Raw genomic sequence first — 18,362 nt, 5'->3', positions numbered from 1 at the left:
GTAACTGCTGTAAAAATCAAACTAACTCCTGAACTGGTTTGAATGCAAGATGTAGAACTTTTTGAAATCTAGTGTTTTTAAGGAGTATAAATAAATTGTAGTCGTGATCACTAACCCTTTAAAAATTGCAAGTATAATCTCTTACCTTGGTACCTGGTATGGAATGTTCAAACTGAATTGCAAAGAAAACTAGAGTGACAAAAGTACAAATTCAGGACAAAGTCAAGAGGTGAGGTAACAAAAGACAATGGAAAGATAATCAATGATCTTCTAGGTTTTAAATAGCAGAAAACTGAATCTTCATAAGAATATCTTAGAGGAACATGGAACATTTGGTCCTTGCTTACAAATCACCATAAGAAGAGAACTGTTGTTGATGAGACAATGAGCAGCTAAACCACTTACTTTTGTTAAGAGATTCCATGGTGAAAGCTTCAGACATCCTTAAACCAGATTTGGCCACAGCATAAATTCTGCTTTCCTATACAAGCAGAAGAGATTTGAATAATTAAAGCACAACAATTTCTTTTCTTCTGTTTAGCCTCCTAGTCTTTGTGTTACTGGAACAATGTGATAAAATGGTTGATAAAATGGTGTCATCAGTAGCAGATGAAAAATGCATCCTTGCTTTATATGTCATACCCATCATATCCATACCTTTTTTCACACAATGCTTGCCCTGTAGGTAACTTATTTTTCCAGATACTACTACCAGGGGCCAAAGAAGTGACAGCAATAATATTTTTTAATGGAAGATTGTATGGTTAAGAACAGAGAAATGATGTTAGGAGGCAACTTTTCAACTATTTTGTGTTAAAGGCCACAATAAGAAAATCTATAATGGAAAAATATGCACTAAAATATATACATAAAGAAGCTGTTACATTAATGCATTATTCATCTCTGAATCATCAATAAATCTCTGAGTGTGGAACTGCAGAATCAGTGAGTCTTGACATAGTTAATTTTGGATTTTGTGTAAGACATATTAATACCTATTTTAATTCCCTGATTGATGGCTTTAACGTTTTACTTGGAAATGTGACCAATAACTTCCGTAATCTGTAGTTGTCTTCTTTCGATTTAATTGTCTAGATTGTGAGTGGTACAAGGGTTATAGCAAAGGCGTTGACACCGGCACTCTTAGGCTCTGTTGGTGTTAAATAAATAAATGCAGTCACAAGTATTACCTCCTTTGATACACTCAAAAGGACACATGTAACTTAGAAAAAAATCGGTCTTATCTACAAAAACAGTGACTAAGTTTTTAAACAGCAGAAATAATTGTGTTTCAAATCAAACTTGCTTCTGAGTTTGTTGTCTTAGTTCCAATTAAGGTAATGCCCTGTCTTGTCAATAACAAAGGTAGAGACAAGAAAAATCATAGAAGAGTTAGTTTCACTAGTAGGAAAAATATCTACAATTACACTTACCCAGGAAGGAAATCGATGTAATGGAGGGGTTGGAGGTTTGTTACTAGCACCCTTTTTTGTCATATCACAAGGTTCCTGTACTTCAGCATTTTGTGCTTCAGTGCAGTCATAGGTAAACACTCCCTCATCACAGCCAATCTCCATTTTCTCTAAAATACCAGTATCTTCTCCATCCACCAGATCAATGTCTGTTTCCTGAGGTCTCCATGGACGTATCATGCTTATGGCATTTCTATTTCTACCAAACATTCTATCAGAACTCAGCTGGGGCTGGCTCAGGTGTTTCTTTGCTAATGCTGAATTTATACTAAACACATTAGGAGTCCGTAACTTTGGCGGTGGCAAATTTGAGGGAGAATCTGATGGCGCTGTGCATTGAGAACCTACAGAAGTTGCTAGCATTATGTGTTTGGGTGTCAGAGCAGGGGTTAAAATTGGACTTGGGGTATTTGCCTCACTAGATGAGGATGAATAATCCAGCCTCTGAGATTGAAATTTCTTATTCAGTTCATCTGAAGAACTATCTTGGTCTTTCTTTTTACTTGTGAAGTCAGAGTTGCACTTTCCATCTGGATTATTCTGGCCTTTCCTTTGGGACCCTTGCTGCCAGGAGTATAACTTCTTGTGCTGAGTCCTCTGAACACCAAAACTCTCTTCTTCAAATAGCGAACTACTGTCATCAGACGCTGTCAAATACATTTCACTTCCCACTCGACTGTACCTTGTGTTCTCTTCAGATGTGTGGCTTGAGAGAGTGGATGCACACCTGGATTTCAGTCCTTTATTGTCTCCTCCATCCTCGTCTGAACTCCAGTCACTTCCAGTAGTGCAGGAGTTCTTTGACATGTCACTGTCTATGTCTTTGGATGAACAGCTTGTTCTCACATTTTTGTTCTGCTCTGATGCAGAGGAACTTTGCTGCAATGACTTCTGGCCTTTACTGGTCTTGTGTGCAGGACCAGCAAAGGTAGTTTCCAGGATATCCTTCTCTAGAGGAGAAATATAATTAACATGAAAAAATTACTTTAGCAAACTTAACTGCTCAAGGATTTTGTTGTTATATTTGCAAATAGAAAGTAATTAATAATTCCAAATGCGTAAGCACATTTAAATTTTTTAGTATTGCAAATAATAAACCTTAAGAAAAAATATTACAAATTTTTGAATGCAACTGAAATTGCAATGATGTTTGCCAAAAAATTGTAACAGACATTACTTGAAGTTCCAGCCAAATTAAAAATGTCAATAAATGTAAAGATGAGCAGAGTGGAGCCATATTTTAAAGTAAACCACATATGTATAAAACCAAACAAATAAACAAACAAAACCCCAACCCCCCAACAGCTTAAGAGAGCATTTAAATGCAGCTGCTTTATTAAATCTAAGGAAAATTAATGTTTAGTAAAAGCTTCTCAGAAAATATTTACGTTAACAAATCAAGTATTCTGAGCATTTCTGCAGTGTTTATACACAGAAATTTCTTCTGCAAGCTAGTATTGTATACCTAGTGGTGAATGCTTAAGACACACAAGAGAGGCTCATGAAAAATGCTTAGGGAAAGATGCTGTATTAAAAATAGCTTTGCTTCTGCGGTTCACTTTTACCTGGTTTTGCAAGAACTATAGCTTGCAGCATGCCAGTGAGGCCTACGTGCTCCCCCTGAGTTAAAATAGATGCAAGGACTAGGGCTTTTCTACACAGACACTTGGGAATATTAATGTTAAATAGCTGCATGAAGTTAAAGTGGATTGGTTAAGCCAAAGATTTTAATTTAGTCCACATTAAAGCAAGGAAGTCCCAAAAGTTGATCTGTTTCAATCTAGGCAAGCCTAAAGTTCTATTTCTTATCCTTTCCCTTGAAAAAATTCCTACTTTAATTCCCTCATCTATAAAAATGGATAATAATATATACCCACCTTTATAATGAACTTGGTATCATATAAATATACAAAATATTAACAGGATCTATTTCAGTTTCTGATTTTCTACAGATCTCAACTTGCAATTCTGAGTACCATGATTAACTGTGGAGAAAACGCTGAGGTCGTAAAGAGTACTGTGGGACTCAAACAAAGGACCAGAGCAACAGTCTCCTTCCTGAGCTTTGCATTGCTTAAGGGAAGTAGCAAACGGCAATGGACTTGCTTATGCTTATAATAGCATAACAACATGACAATTTGCTGGCATTACCAGACTTCGGGGCTTGCTGGGGAAACTGTATGAACTGATCAGGGAGCTGAGCCTTCTTCTTCTTTAGACAGGAAACAATGGTGTGAAAAGATGCCTGAGGCTCTCTCCTGGTTTTTTCTGACCTTGATCATACTAATGAAAGATTACTGAGTTGATCCTGTTGAGTTAGGGCATAAAGGTAAGACTGGGATACCAGTGACAGGGCAGATGAAATATACGATAACTGGACTTAGATGAGACTCTACACAGGCATAAAAACATAACAGCCCTCCCGGGGGACTGGCAGCCTCAAACTTCTTACACTACTGTGGAGCAAACCTGAGACACAAGGAATTCTTTCCTTTGCAGTCAAAGCACCTGTCAGCCACTGCACACTGCCAAACAAGGTGTTAGTGGTATTATGGAGACCCTAGTACTCAACAAGATTTCCTCCTAGTAACAGAGACTAACATTAAAGAGGGAGAAAGTACTGCTATGTACTTTGAAAACAGCTGGTTTGGATACACTGACAGTTGTCAATTTTAGTTTTCCACCAGTGTCAGAACAAAATGGCAGTATTGGTGTCTAAGTACCTAGCATGTTTTTGCCTTCTGTGTAGTCTGAGTCTTTTGATGAAGACTTGCTTATTTCTTCAAATTTAGGAGATGGTTGAGGACTTCTTGCTCGATTTGAAAAGCATCCAAAGGTCAAACTGCTTAGTCGCTGACACTCTCCAGGTTTTTGTGTTGAAGTAACAGATTTCTTGCCCGTAGCTTCTGAAGAATAGTAATTCAGAGATCTTGTGTTAATGGGATACAGTAAGCTATGCTATTTTTCTCTTTATTCTGCAGTGTAAAGTTGTTGGGTTTTTTTAAGACAACTAAAGTTTAGCAAAAAGGTAATTAAAAATTTATTAGAGGAATAAAAATCTACCTGATACCTCCTCATACCAGAAGAAACCCAGAGCTACATTTCTAGTTCTTAAAGATTGATTTTTTAGTATAGAAAGAAAAAAAAAATCTTTTAACAATTTGACAGCAATAGGATATAAACCATGCACTTAATACAGAATGAAAACCTAGTGGAAATACCGGATTTCATTCTGCTGTGACTGAAATTAAACCTATGGATTAGTCTAGGATATATAATATGGGAAAGACTGTAGAACAATAGCATTAAACTATGTGGTGCTCTTCCCTTCAGATAAAAGGGAATCCTTAATAGGTGCTACAGGAAATATAAAGGAGTAAGTTACCAGGCTCAGAAAGTAAATATGGAGGACTTCAAGAGAAGGTGAAAGGATACAATTATTAACTGCCTCGAGAATATGTAATCTGTCCTTAGGGACAGCTATTCTGCCAGAAACTGATATGAAACAATGCTGTCCAGCCCTGCTCATAAAAAGTTCTGATCCAGGAACAAAAAGCCCTTATCCATACCATCATGTGGTACTGTTTAAAACAGTACCACATAATTGTAATTTATAGCCTACTACCAACATGGACACTGCAAATGATAATACATTTCTTAATATTTTTGAACATATCAGTAAATATGTGTTGAAAACCAGCTGGAAAATTCTTGATGCCTCAAAAAGCCTTTTAATAGATCTCTCAGAAGAGGATGACTAAAGCTGTTCAGTGCTGAAATATATAGAATTGCTACTAATCAAAAAATAGCAAAGAAACCAAACAATAGATTCCTCATTAACAGAGGAACATCTTAGTTAAAAGCTTCATATTGTGTACGTATGTATTTTGTAAATATTTATATTTTCATACATTATGCATATTACATATGTACACACACCTCTCTAAATGTCTGTGGATGTATATATATACATGAGATACATTATCAAGAAATAAGGGCTAGGTAGCAAACTAATGAGATTTTCAGATGATATAAGTTTTCAGGTCAATTAAGTATGGAGAGGACTGTGGGAACCTTCAGAAAGACTTAAGAAAGTTGGTGAACAGGCAACATGTGGCAAACAAAATTCAACTTTGATTAATACAAAATTATGCTCTTTGGAGGGGATATTCCTTTTTCTCATATTTACATTTTACTATTTTTAAATTAGCTATATCCACTTGGAGAGGAACCTGGTGATACTGTGGCTGAATTAAGGTTTTCGATCACTGTAGTCAAATGTGGTAATTAAAAAAAAAACTGATCAGAATTCTGATTCCCAGCTGAGCGTTTTCTAGAAAGCAGATGCAGGCTGACATTCATCTCTTCCTTAACAGTGCTAGGACCATGTGTGCTATAAAGAAGTGAAGTGAAGGATCTGACATAAATCCAGTCAAATCTTACTACTTGCAGAATCTCTTAAATCACAGAGATACCTGTTCACTCAACAAAAACCAGCTGTGGTTTGTCTGCGTGTCTTTTTAATGAAAATTAAATTACTGCTTGCCTCACACCTTCATGTACAGTCACTCTGATTTCAGTTCATACTAACTGAAATCTTTGTAATTTCACATGATATTTCAATTATGTGGATATACAAATTAACAGGGAACAGAAAGAAGTATGGCACACATAGAGAAGTTTTCAAAAGACTTGCACATTTACCTTGCAGTTTAGATTGTACTGTTTTCATCTCTTTGGTTTGCTTTTGGTTGATCAAGCGAAGGTTCTGATTTTCCACCTCTAACTAAAAGCATATAAATGTAATCTCATCCATCAGTGAAACAATTCTTAAAATCATTACAGCATTTAGGTTTTTTCTGAATTTCTGCCTATCTAAGGATAAAGCTAGTTCAGATGGTAAGCTCCTCTTTGCTACTTCTCTTAATGTAAGTCTAGGCATTTGTTTATTTTGAACAATGAAATTTCCTGCAATCATTATTTGCTGAACTTCTGTTAAAATCATTCCCTCAACCAAGCAAACACAAAACTGCTTTAAAAAGCCTTAATAATCAAGAAAAAAGAAATCTACATTGGCAGAGGGCTTGAATTAGACTTTTGTGCCACTTTGCAAACCCAAGAGCAAGCAGACGAATTAGAGGGAATGATGGTGCCAATGTCTCTCATCTCACAGCAAAGATTAAAAAAATAGGTACCAAATCACTTTATGCAGAGCAGAAGACCTTCTACAGGAAGAAAAAACCCAACAACCCATTGCTATAGCCAGCTACCAGAAGTAAAAGATGTTGGTTCAAACTTCTGCTCTGAATTAAGCAAAGGGAAGATTTGAATTGAGTATCCTGTATCACACAGAGGGGAGCCAGCAATTCCACTCCCCATGGGGTGACACCTAGCCACCTCTGTGAAACTACCTCGAGACTCTCCATGTTTCACATGAAGTAAATAATTTGAGTCATATTTGATTTTGGCCAAACTTTTTCAATATAATTTTACCTAAACTTAACTGCATTTTAATTAAATGATTTAAAAAATTCCCCTCGCAGACTAATGTTACTTCTAGTTTCCTATTTTTAAAATGATAATTGGTTTTCAACCGGAGTGAATATAATTTTCAGTTAACCACAACAGTGCAGATTTTAACTTTTATAGGCAACTGTAAGTTCTTTACAAACAACGAGGAGAAAGCACAGTTGCACACCAAAACTGGCAGCCTTAGGCAGGGCAAAGATATGATTACTTCACCATAGCAGTGAAACAAGGGAGACAACTGGTCTCCTTTGAGAATAGAGCCAGTGCCCCTGAAACTATTAATGACTAACAGTACTGTGGGCATTGGAAAATAAAAATTATCAAGTTGTTTTTTTCTGCCAGGCCCCAGCAGACTTGGTTGGCTTTCTGGGGATTATTCACACTTCAGGCATCTGCTTGAGCAAGCTCAGTTTGCCAGCTAATCTCTCAATTAGTGGAGAGAAGTAGACCTTCCAGAGAGCAGTTCTGGGCCCTTTCTCCATAAAGAGGACCCAGATACACTAGCTGACCAAATCAAACATCAGAATTTAAGTGACATGGAGACTCTGCCCTCTGTGCTGTTGTTTTCATTTTTCCTCTTTCAAGCAAATAACTATATAGATCAATGAATCTGGGAAGCATTTTTTTTTACTATGGCACAAAGCCCTTTAACAGCCAAAAAGCCTAAGGGATATCCAGTCACACCATTTTATTTTCTGTGTAAGTATTGTAGCAAGAGTTATACCTCATGGAGCTTGACTGTTACCCATTCTTTTATTTTAGCTGCTTTTTCTTCTATGATTTTTGCTTCTTGCAGTCTTATTTGCTTCTGGAAAAAAATTGACATAAGTATATTTTTCACTAAGTATTATCGTCTGCCTGAGTATTATCTTCAGACACAAATCCTAAGATTGCTTGAGGTAATTCAGCCTCCTGGGCAATACATGGTGATTTTTAAAAAAATGATGAATAGGCCCTTCACAGAGGCTGCTGTTCCTCTTTCCTCTCGGAAAAATGAAAGCTCTTGAGAGGAGACAGTGAAAAGGAAGAACATCTTTCCCCTCTTAAAAGTCAGATGTTCTTTCAAAGGAAGCCAGAGCATAATTTGCAAGTGAATAAACCTTATTCAAATGATATACTTCTAATGGAACCCCTTTAATGAAACAAAAGAAATAATGCTAAACTTTTCTGTCAATTGATCTTAATTTTTCTTTTCCTTTTGTACAATTAAAAATGGAATTTATGCTCATCTTTTGTAACACCATTGTTTCTAACCTGTTCTTCAAGTTGTTGCTCCAATTTTTGTATTATGTCATTTTTATCTTGTATCACGATCTCCAGATCTTGACATCTCTTATACAACCTGGTTTCTGATTCACTCGTTTGAACATTAGCTGCTTTTAATTTTTCTTCCATGACTTGCACCTGTTTGGAAGGTCAAACATAAGACTTTATGAAGCATACTACTCCAAGTTAAAGGTAGTAGTTTAATCACAAAAGGTACTGTTAAAATTGCCCCCACACTTAAGATTCAAGATAACCCTGCAAAGTTCTGAAGCCCATTTGTGAATAAATTCCGCAGTTCATTATGTCTCCCTATGCATCTAATACCAACAAGCTGGCAAAACACCGATAGACCTTATACAGATTTTGTTAGTATCAGTGAAAGGCTTCTAGGTTTGTAACACACAAGTTGTTAGGAATGCCAATATAGGAAGAATGCAATTTATGTATAGGGAGCTGTTGTTAGGTGTAATAAACAATGTTTAATAAATAAACAATTGCACAGAGTAAAAAGACCCAACAAATTATCAGAAGCATTCTAAAAAATGGCTAAAATGTACTTGGCTTGTAGTCAGGAACATTTTCTAACTCCAAATTAGTACATGAACATTTTTATTCCTACAATTTTCAGTTTCCATCTGTCTCACAGTAAGATACAAAGAATTTTTATTTAGCCATGATCTTGTTCTTTAGCTGACGTGACTTCTACAAGAAGAACAAACAACATAGAATAATCCTATTTAGAGACTGTGTTGGATAGCCTCATTTTATTTTCTTACAGATTTTCTAAAATAGGTCACTGTTTCCTCTCCCTTTTGTCTTCATATGCATCATATGTCAAAGTCTCATGATGCATCAAGGAAGAAGCTCATTACATGTATCTACTTTGGATTCATGCTGTTAGCTTTGACTTTATTGAACTGAACTGGATAGTGAGCAAAGAAAGGTGTTAGAACATCTCTAGTAAGACAAATCAATAGATGTAAAAAGAAACTGTCTTCTCCCTTTTGAGCAATACTTAAGAAAAATAGCAATTTTCTGAATTTCCCTTAATTACAGTAACGTGCACATAGCTGGTGGAGATATTTTTCAATTTATATATATATACCTGCTGAAAAGCTCTCTCTGCTTGACGATCAGCATCTATAACTTGTTTCTCAAGCTGCTGCATCTGTAGATACATAAAAACATACAGAAAAATGGTCATACCTTCTGCCCATTGCCAGAAATACTACAGTGAAACACATTTTCAAGGTCTGTTTCAAAAATGGAAAAGACAAGTTGTGGGCAGGAGCATAAAAATAAATTAAAGGATAAATAGTGTGTCAGAATGGGAAGAGAATTCATCATCATGACCATATTAAAACATTGTTAAGATTCTTCTATGGAAAAAAAAAATTAATACAACTTTTCTTCATAGTATAATTTTATGGCTGCTATATGACATACTGCTTTTTTTCCTTGCTACCAAGAGTAGAAATCCCTTTGACAATAGCCCTGCAACTTCCCTCATGCAGGCTCATAGGCTTAGAAAGTGCTAAGCTCCTTCATGTCCTTCCAAAACTGCCAAGAGTAAAGGGTACTTGGCACATGTCGTAGTTCAGCCCTGATCAGGACCAGACTACGCAGTCTCTCTCTCACTCCCCCCACCTTCCGAGAGAACAGGGAGAGAAAATATAAGGAAAAATGGCTCAAGGTTTGAGATAAGGACAGGGAGAAATCCTTAAAGTTACCGTCACGGGCAAAACAGACTCGACCTGGGGAAAACTATTCATTTATTACTACAAACAGCAGGATAATGAGACAGAGAACAAGATAACCTCCCTCCACCCCTCCCTCTTCCCAAGCTTAACATTATCTCTACCACCTTCCCCTCCTGAGCGGCACAGGGGGGAAGAGGGAATGGGGGTTGCGGTCAGTTCATCATACGTTGTTTCACACTGCTGCTTCATGGTTGGGGGAAGAACTCCTCGCATTCCTCCCCTGCTCCATTGTGGGGTCCCACCCCTACGCCACAGTCCTTCGTGGAACTGCTGCGGCGTGGGTCATCTCTTCCACGGAGTTCAGACCCTTCAGAACAGCTGTCCCAGCGGGCCCTCCACGGGCCACAGCCACCTTCAGGCATCCACCTCCCCCAGTGTGGGGTCCTTCACGGGCTCCAGGTGGATCTCTGCTCCTCCATGGACCTCCACGGGCTGCAGGGGGACAACCTGCTCCACCATGGTCGTCACCACAGGCTGCAGGGGAATCTTGGTCAGGAGCTGCATTACTCCTTCCCCTCCTTCTTCAGTGACCTTGGCGTCTGCAGCCGTTCCTCACAACAGGCTGGTAGATGTCTCTCAGGATCTTTTTTACGTCTTACACACTTCTCATCTCCTCTCCACTTCTTGCAGACGGGCCGGACCGAGTTGGGCCCAGTCGGCCGCCTGGCGAGAGGCCAGAGGGTGAGGCCTGCAAGGCCCATAGGCCTGCGCCTCCCCCTCTGCACCTCTGACCCCGCTCAGCTTCTTCACATCTTCTCTTCTCTCTTTTTTTTTTTCTGTTTTCCCCTTCTTAAATACGTTATCGCAGAGGCGTTATCACGGAACATTCTGCTACCAATCGGCTTGGCCTCGGCCAGCAGCAGGTCCGCCCTAGGCCCGGCTGAGTCCACTGAACAAAAGGGAGCGACTTCTAGCAGTTTCCTACAGAAGCTACCACCTTAGGCCCCCCCTCACTAACAAAACCACAACAGCACATTATACAATTTGGATGCTAATTCTTCTGAAGTTGACAAGTTTAGCTTTTGGGAGGAATTGTGCTAGAAGGCCTGTTCCAGATTCCCCCACCTTCTGCATGAAAGCAGGAGGTATGTGGCAGAAGAGACACGGTGGACTCTGGAGCTCCATGGAAAAAAAATGCGAAAAGCCACAGCAGAACTGGATGAAGACGGAGACCAGCACAACACAGAGGAGTGCAGGTCACTTTTGAGCAGTGAACAACTCTGATCTGTGACTTTATAATGAGACCTAATAAGTAATAGGCTCAATCTTTGTCCTGGGCCTTGGAAAACCCCTTCATTTTACATGATTTATTTTGAAGGCTTTTCCAACAATATGGAACAGAAGAGGCCAGAAATAAATACTCCAGTTACATTTTGTTAAGAGCTCTCTAGTCTGATTCTGGTGAACTATACAACTACGACATCTTTAAAAAGTAAACTGTGGTTTTAAATAACACTAGAAAGTACCTGAGGTATTCCACGCCATAAGGACTTACTGGTTCTCAGGGAATACCTAGCTAAGGCCTCAGTTTATCTGGAGAGGATGAAACATCAAATAATTAACATCGGGATACTCAGTATTCAACTTCAAAATTTTTCCTGGAAAAGCATATGATACAAATAATGCAAATAAAAATAATTTATGCCTTCTCCAGTTTATTGCTTGGTTTTAAAATAATCAGTTTCATTCTGTCCTGTTTGTACTCTATTGCTGGCATCTTTCCGTTTCTTTTTCACTCTCTGTCTTTTTTTCTTCCCAATTTTGTTGTCAATCACATGAAACAGTTCTGTGTACTTTTAGCACCTCATCCAGACAAGGACACAGAGTCATCATTTTCTATCAATCAAAAACTGAAAATTGAGAAAATCAATTTTCACAAGCACAAAAAAAGCTGTGACTGACCTTCTAGTACTTTATTATACAATAGAAAAACCCAAAGTCAACATCATAATACCAAAACACACCATTGACAGAAGAGCAAGAAACATTTCACAATACACGTGGCTATGGTCAGGTCCCCAGTGAGTTGTTTTGCAAGAACACTTCTAAGGAAATTATTGTCCCAGTCATTCATGTATTAACAGTCTGGACAGACGGACAGGAAGATGAGCCTTTTTTGTTCCTCTCTGTTCACATGTATTTAATTCACATGTATTTAATTTATATGATTTAATGTTGAGATTTTGAGTTTAATTTTTAGAAATCTGAATTCTAAGATTACTTTCCATCTGTCTTTTTTGTTTTATGTTCAAATAGAAGTTTGTTTTACAAGACTTGCTTTAATATTGTTTTTAAGACTTTTCTTTTTTAGTGAGTTGAGGATTAAAAAATCAAGGTTACTTATGATTATATGGTCAGCTAAACTGTGCTAAACCAAGCAGAAGTGCAGCTATTATGTCAATAATGAACACTGTTAATACTCTATAATATTACAACATAGAACTCCTTCAGATACTTCTAACATGAAATTCCTTGTTGATGAGTAGCAAGTTGTTCATCGGTTTTCACAGCCAAACAATTTGTAAATGCGCTTGATTGCTGTGGCAGTAATTGGCAATTTAATTGTATCCCGTAAGCAAAATTAATTTCAGCTGTAAGGTTGTATCAGAAACCTGGCAGATTTAATACCTGGAAATAAAACCTGAAAATGTTGCTTGCCAGGTGCACTCAGCTGCCACTGCAGCTCAACGAGCTCCAACTCGGCTTAAACCTGAAAAAAACGAGTCCCTCTAGCAGTATCTACTAATCACTGAACCACTGTACAAGCATTAAGCAGCAGCGCCGCTTTTCCAACCAACAATTTAAGTTCTGGATAATACAAGACATACAATAAAGACATAAGTTCCTTCCACGTTTCTGCACCAAAACTGCACAATGTGTCTTGCTAGGAATATGTACAGTTGCATAGGACCATGAACATAATAATATGTAGACATTCATAATAGTATGTACACTTCTGGGATAAAGAATATGATCTGAATAAAGCTACTGCTAAGATGAATGTAAAGCTAGGAGCCAAAGGAGCTGAGAATAATTAGCAAGAAAAATAACATTCAGAGATTAAAAATGGAAGAACAAGGTTTATTTTTGTTTCTTTAAGAGTTAACTATTTCAAGAAGGTATGCTAAGAACTTTGTGTGATCTCACAATACAGATACATCAGTCAGCTTCCTGGCAACAACTAAATGTGAGATTTTATTCGGAAAATGTCTAAAGGATTTTCAACTGATTTTAGGAGGTTGCTGTTAAAGAAAAAAGGCAATCTATATTATTCAGCAAGAATGGAATACTATAGTTACCAAACACAAGCACTTCTATTACAGTTGAATTGGCCAACATTTCAATAATTTGATGCTACATAACAATTACTAAGCAAGTCCTGATTTCCCCTTTATTTGGAGTTTATATATGTTTGTTTTGCAGTGGCTATTGTAACAATAATTAAACTTCAAATATATATCATTTTTTCATATTTGCATAAATAATCTCTAACCAATCCACAAAATGATTTTGCCTCAAAAATGAAATTTACATCTATGCTCTGACTGATTTACTACTCTGTAGACCCATGAAGTTAAAGAGAAAAAATGACTGCTTTAGGATACTCTGAAGAACTTGGACAAAACATCGGAACTATTTCCAAGGGAAGGATTTATCTTCATAGAGAAAATCTAACCTTAAACCTTTTTCTTAAGTTAGTTACCCCACTCAGGGGTAATGGTTTTAAAATAGAAGGATTCAGACTAGATATAAGGAAGAAATTTTTTACACTGAGGGTGGTGGAACACTGGCACAGGTTGCCCAGAGAGGTGGTGGATCCTCCATCCCTGGAAACATTCAAGGCCAGGTTGAACGAGGCTTTGAGCAACCTGATCTGGTTTGGAGATGTTCCTGCTCCTCGCAGGGGGGTTGGACTAGATGACCTTTAAAGGTCCCTTCCAACCCTAACCATTCTATGATTCTATGATTCATAACAACGATCACAGCATTGCTGAGAGAGAGAGAGAAGGGAGAGAGAGAAAGTGAAAATACGTGACTGGACTAACAGCTAATTGTTTAACCTGCTTTGAACTCCTCAAGAAAAAAATGCAGTGAATTCTGTTTAGCCAGTGACTATGAAGTCAATTTCAGACCATGGATAGATAGCTTAAGATCCTCAAATTATGAAAAAAAAAAAAAAAAAAGGTAAGTGATACCTAAACTTAACCTCACGATGGAAGTGGCAGGTAGCTGTAGCCATATCCACATTTGGAGGCAATGGTCACTGTGCTTTACAGACGCAGAAGAGAGAACTCTTACCTATGGCTGGAACTTAAATGTTGATGACCAACTCTGACTTAACACAGAAAGTAATTTGAAAAACAAAAAAAAAGTCTATTGAATTAGATCTCTGTCCCACTAGCTTCTTTCTATGTACATCTGTGCAAATCACCAGTATCACTAGAATTAAATGGTACCTATCAGCAGTTAGGCTAGATATTTCTTGAATGAACTACAGTCTGTAAAGTATCAACAGACACAGAGTTGGCTTCCCAAGAGAAACACGGAGGGCCAGCATGGCATTGATAACATTTGGCTTAATTTTCTATCATGTCCTGAACGAGATAACTTGAAATAATGCCTCAGTTCAACTAACCTCTTGTCACGCACATCTATGATTGGTGCAGGCTCTTTCCAAAATTCATTAAGAATTCAGAGATGACCTGTCATAATCTATACTGGTTTTGGTTTTAGTCTTATATATAAAGAATAAATGTTTTAGGCCCATGAACAAAAAATACATGCATACTGCCTAAAGAACAGTATCAACACAGGTATGGAAGAAAAGACTGCTACTTTAACCTGCACTTTCTCCTTCTCTTTTTAGGTGTAAAAATCCTCTTATAATTTTCAGAAAATGTGTTAGCACATGCTGCATCAATTATCTGAATTATGGAAAACAGTATCTATTGTTAGAAACAGATTTGTTTTTAAACTTGGTAAGGAAATAACCACTCTACATCTGACACTCATCAAATTGAGCTATTTTTGTTCAAACAATGAACAGAGAAATGCCACATCTGAATAAATACTGAATGCTCTGAAGAAACATGGCAGCAATAAAAACAAAGAGGTGTACTGCCTTGGAGGTCTGTACATTGAAGCAAAACACACAGTCACTGGGAATTTTTTACAACACAGAAGCAAATTATACAGTGATTCTTTTTCAAAGTTCACCCGACATTTTGTTTACTGTATTCAGAAATGTTCAACATATATTTTTGGGCAAGTAAAGAAATTTTTATTTTATTAAAATGTGTATTGCATGAAGTCACCAAAGGGTATAAACTCAAAAGTAATCACTCATAAATTTCAAAAATATTCCTTCTGTATGCATATATGTGTATATATACTTTAATTTATATACATATATATACACAGATCATTGTTCCTGTTAATGTGTGTTAGATAGAAATTACAGCACTGAATTGATACCTTTACAGATATTTGAAACAGGAACAAAAATCTAACTTTTTATCCAAGTCAATTTTCAACATAATAACTTGTCCCATTCATATTTAAAATTTACATTCTAATCAGTGCATAATACACTGTCTCCTGAATTTTAATATTATAAACAACACAGTTGTACTACACAGACTTTTTGGAAATCTTTTTGAAATAAATACAGGAACAAATACAACCATTAATGAATGCAAAGAAAAGTATCACTTCTCTGTAAGCCTTTCAAAGCATGCTGATAATAGGCCAGAATTTAAAAAAATGAAAAACAAGTTAAAACCTCATGTTTCCGAAACAGAAATACAGTCTGTCTTCTGATAAAGTGCAGAACTTCCAGTGACTTGAGAATGGTATGTTTAGAGTCTGCTTTTTTTTGCCTTGCATTTCAATTTTTCAGTTCTTCCTCATCTGAAAAAAAAAGGCCCAAACCATCTGTGGTCGAAAAACACTGTTCCACATAAAAAGAAAAGTAGTAAATCTGACCATTTTTAGATTTGGCGAACTATCAGTCCTCACACCACACAGGACTTACCAAAACCAAAGAAACAGGGGTATATGGTTGCTTCTATAAATAAACAAATAGGAGAAGCAAGTGAGGGATAAACACACCTACAACTGCCTTTCAAAGGTGCAAGCAGATATAAACAGGTGATGAATAAGCATAGGCTGGAAGTTAGAAGACCCTCATCTTCCACATTAACTAAAAAAGATTTTGGAACTGCCTTCTACTAGAAGCTATAAAGGCAAAAGATCTGACTTTTTATGTGGTGCTTGGTAAGTTTATAAATGGTTTGAAGAATATGCCTGCCAGCTACTCCAGAGCACTGCATGTGACCAAGATTTCCCCTTTTGTGTTCTATATTCCTATGTTTAAACCCAAATATTTCAACAAATCTCTGCATATCCTTAAGAAAAGACTCAGCACTGCTTAAAAGCAAGTCTTTGATGACCACTAGTTTTCATGTTTTAAAATATGCTGTGCTTAATCTATACATGTATAAAGCCTTGCATACATTTGTTAGTTAAAAGCAATGGTAAAACTGTTTTAGAAGCATGACTTACTCTTTTTACAAAAAGGTCTCTCTTCTGGTGGTTTAGCTTAGGAAAGCACAGTAATATTCCTCCTACTTCTGTTAACTCATTTATTAAAAAGCTGACTATGATCCATCCATATTTTCAAACATTATTCCTTCTGCCTTGACTCTTATTTCTCTTTTATGTATTATGTATCTTCCATAAGGACAGTCCTAAACCTTTATAAACTACAACAAACTTTAAAATATGACCTGACCAATTAAGTCTCATCGACAAAACACCTAAAGAACAGAGATGCAAAATCAATATATTAATATTTCACAGGAAAAATAAACACGAAGATAATTTGTGAAGAAGGAATCAGCATATGGCTTGGGTAAGATGTACTTTTTTCTTTACTGGATGATTTTTTTTATCCCCAAAGCAAGACAATAATTATAAAGACTTACCTTTACAGAACAGCTTTACATTTTAACTAAATAATAGAAATCCATCTTGTCTCATAAATCTAGGAAGTGATACTTCAGACCTACCTATATTGAAAAAATTAAATATGCCTTCAGTAAAAAATGAAATTTAACACTTTGGCACAAAGCTTTTTCCTAGAACAAAATTAAACCTACAAAAATATTTCTCAACGCTGTGGATTTAGTCATCAAAATGAAGAACTGCTTTCTGAACCCCATCTTCTTTTTGTCATAGATCTCTCCAAAAGGGCTAATGCTAAAGGCTAAGTCTTAATGGGGCTCAAATGTTCCTTAGGCTACTCACAGATCAAGCATGGTGAATTTTCTTCACTATTTTACTGGTTCATACTATATGGAATTTTACTGTTTGTTATGATTTCCTACCGGAAAAAAAAAATAATAATCTTTAGATGAAATAATTAGTTATTTGGCTTAAAATCCAAAAGCTACAGCCTTATTTTTCCTTCAAATCCCACCTGAATGCCCACCTAAGTTATGACTACTGCAAAACTCAGCTTAGCGCTCACAACCTGGCAGCTCACAAGGTGCCACTTCTCGGTGCACTCCCCTTTTTTCCTTCTCCTTCCAATTAAAATGTTAAAGGCTACAGTTCTTCTCATGACAAAGCAGTGTCAATTATTCCTCTGCAAACGTGCCATCTAACCAACTCCTCCTCATTTTATCTCTTTCTCTGTTCAGACTGTTCACCACAGAGATTCTCTCTTTTCTGTGCCTTAATCATGATCAGAAATATGGAGCGTAAAAGCAAACTGGGTCTTTGATGCCAACTTTGTATATGTATGTATGTATACACACACACACATATACAAATATAAACTCTCCTCCTGCTTCTTCTGAAGATGGCTAATAGTCTTGATGTGCAGAATCACAATCCTGTCCATGTCCAACTCAGCAACTTCCAGCACTGCTCTCCTAGTTAGGCAAAGGGCACTTCTTAATTGCAAGTCTCTCTTAACTCTCCTTTTTAGCTCTTCAGCTCATTCGCATGAACTATGTTTAGCACAAAAGCCTTTCCTTGGAACAAAACGAAACCTACAAAAATTATCAGTCCCCATCTGCTCAGTTTCCAAAACGATCAGGCTCAAAATTGTTATCAGTTTCTAGAATATGAGACCAGTTTTACCGCTGAGTTACATTTTACCTCTTTCAAGTTCTTTTCAATATTTAAAAATTATTTTAAGAATAATTATTTACCTCAAAGGCTTTTCCTAGTGCTCATTAAATGTGTGAAAAGTAGACATGAAAAAGCAATCTTTCACATTTCAGCTGAGTTCATTATCGTAACATTAAAGATTTCCTCTCAAAACTAT

General features: G+C 36.8%; 1 protein-coding gene across 1 annotated transcript in view; it reads right to left on the bottom strand.

The window, feature by feature from the left end:
• PLEKHH2 (pleckstrin homology, MyTH4 and FERM domain containing H2) overlaps positions 1–18,362 on the bottom strand; it is a 52,366-nt gene that overhangs the window by 28,008 nt on the left and 5,996 nt on the right. Inside the window, exons 2-8 of the mRNA XM_086743969.1 lie at positions 9,373–9,435; positions 8,256–8,405; positions 7,726–7,809; positions 6,177–6,258; positions 4,196–4,378; positions 1,434–2,422; positions 406–481 (exon numbers count right to left, since the gene is read on the bottom strand). Coding sequence (XP_086600095.1) covers positions 406–481; positions 1,434–2,422; positions 4,196–4,378; positions 6,177–6,258; positions 7,726–7,809; positions 8,256–8,405; positions 9,373–9,435 — 1,627 coding nt within the window. The remainder of the gene's footprint in view (positions 1–405; positions 482–1,433; positions 2,423–4,195; positions 4,379–6,176; positions 6,259–7,725; positions 7,810–8,255; positions 8,406–9,372; positions 9,436–18,362) is intronic.

Source organism: Chlamydotis macqueenii, chromosome 3 (assembly GCF_036417535.1).
Source record: "Chlamydotis macqueenii isolate bChlMac1 chromosome 3, bChlMac1.mat, whole genome shotgun sequence".
NCBI lineage: Eukaryota > Metazoa > Chordata > Aves > Otidiformes > Otididae > Chlamydotis > Chlamydotis macqueenii.
This window is presented reverse-complemented; position numbering and strand designations above follow the sequence as displayed.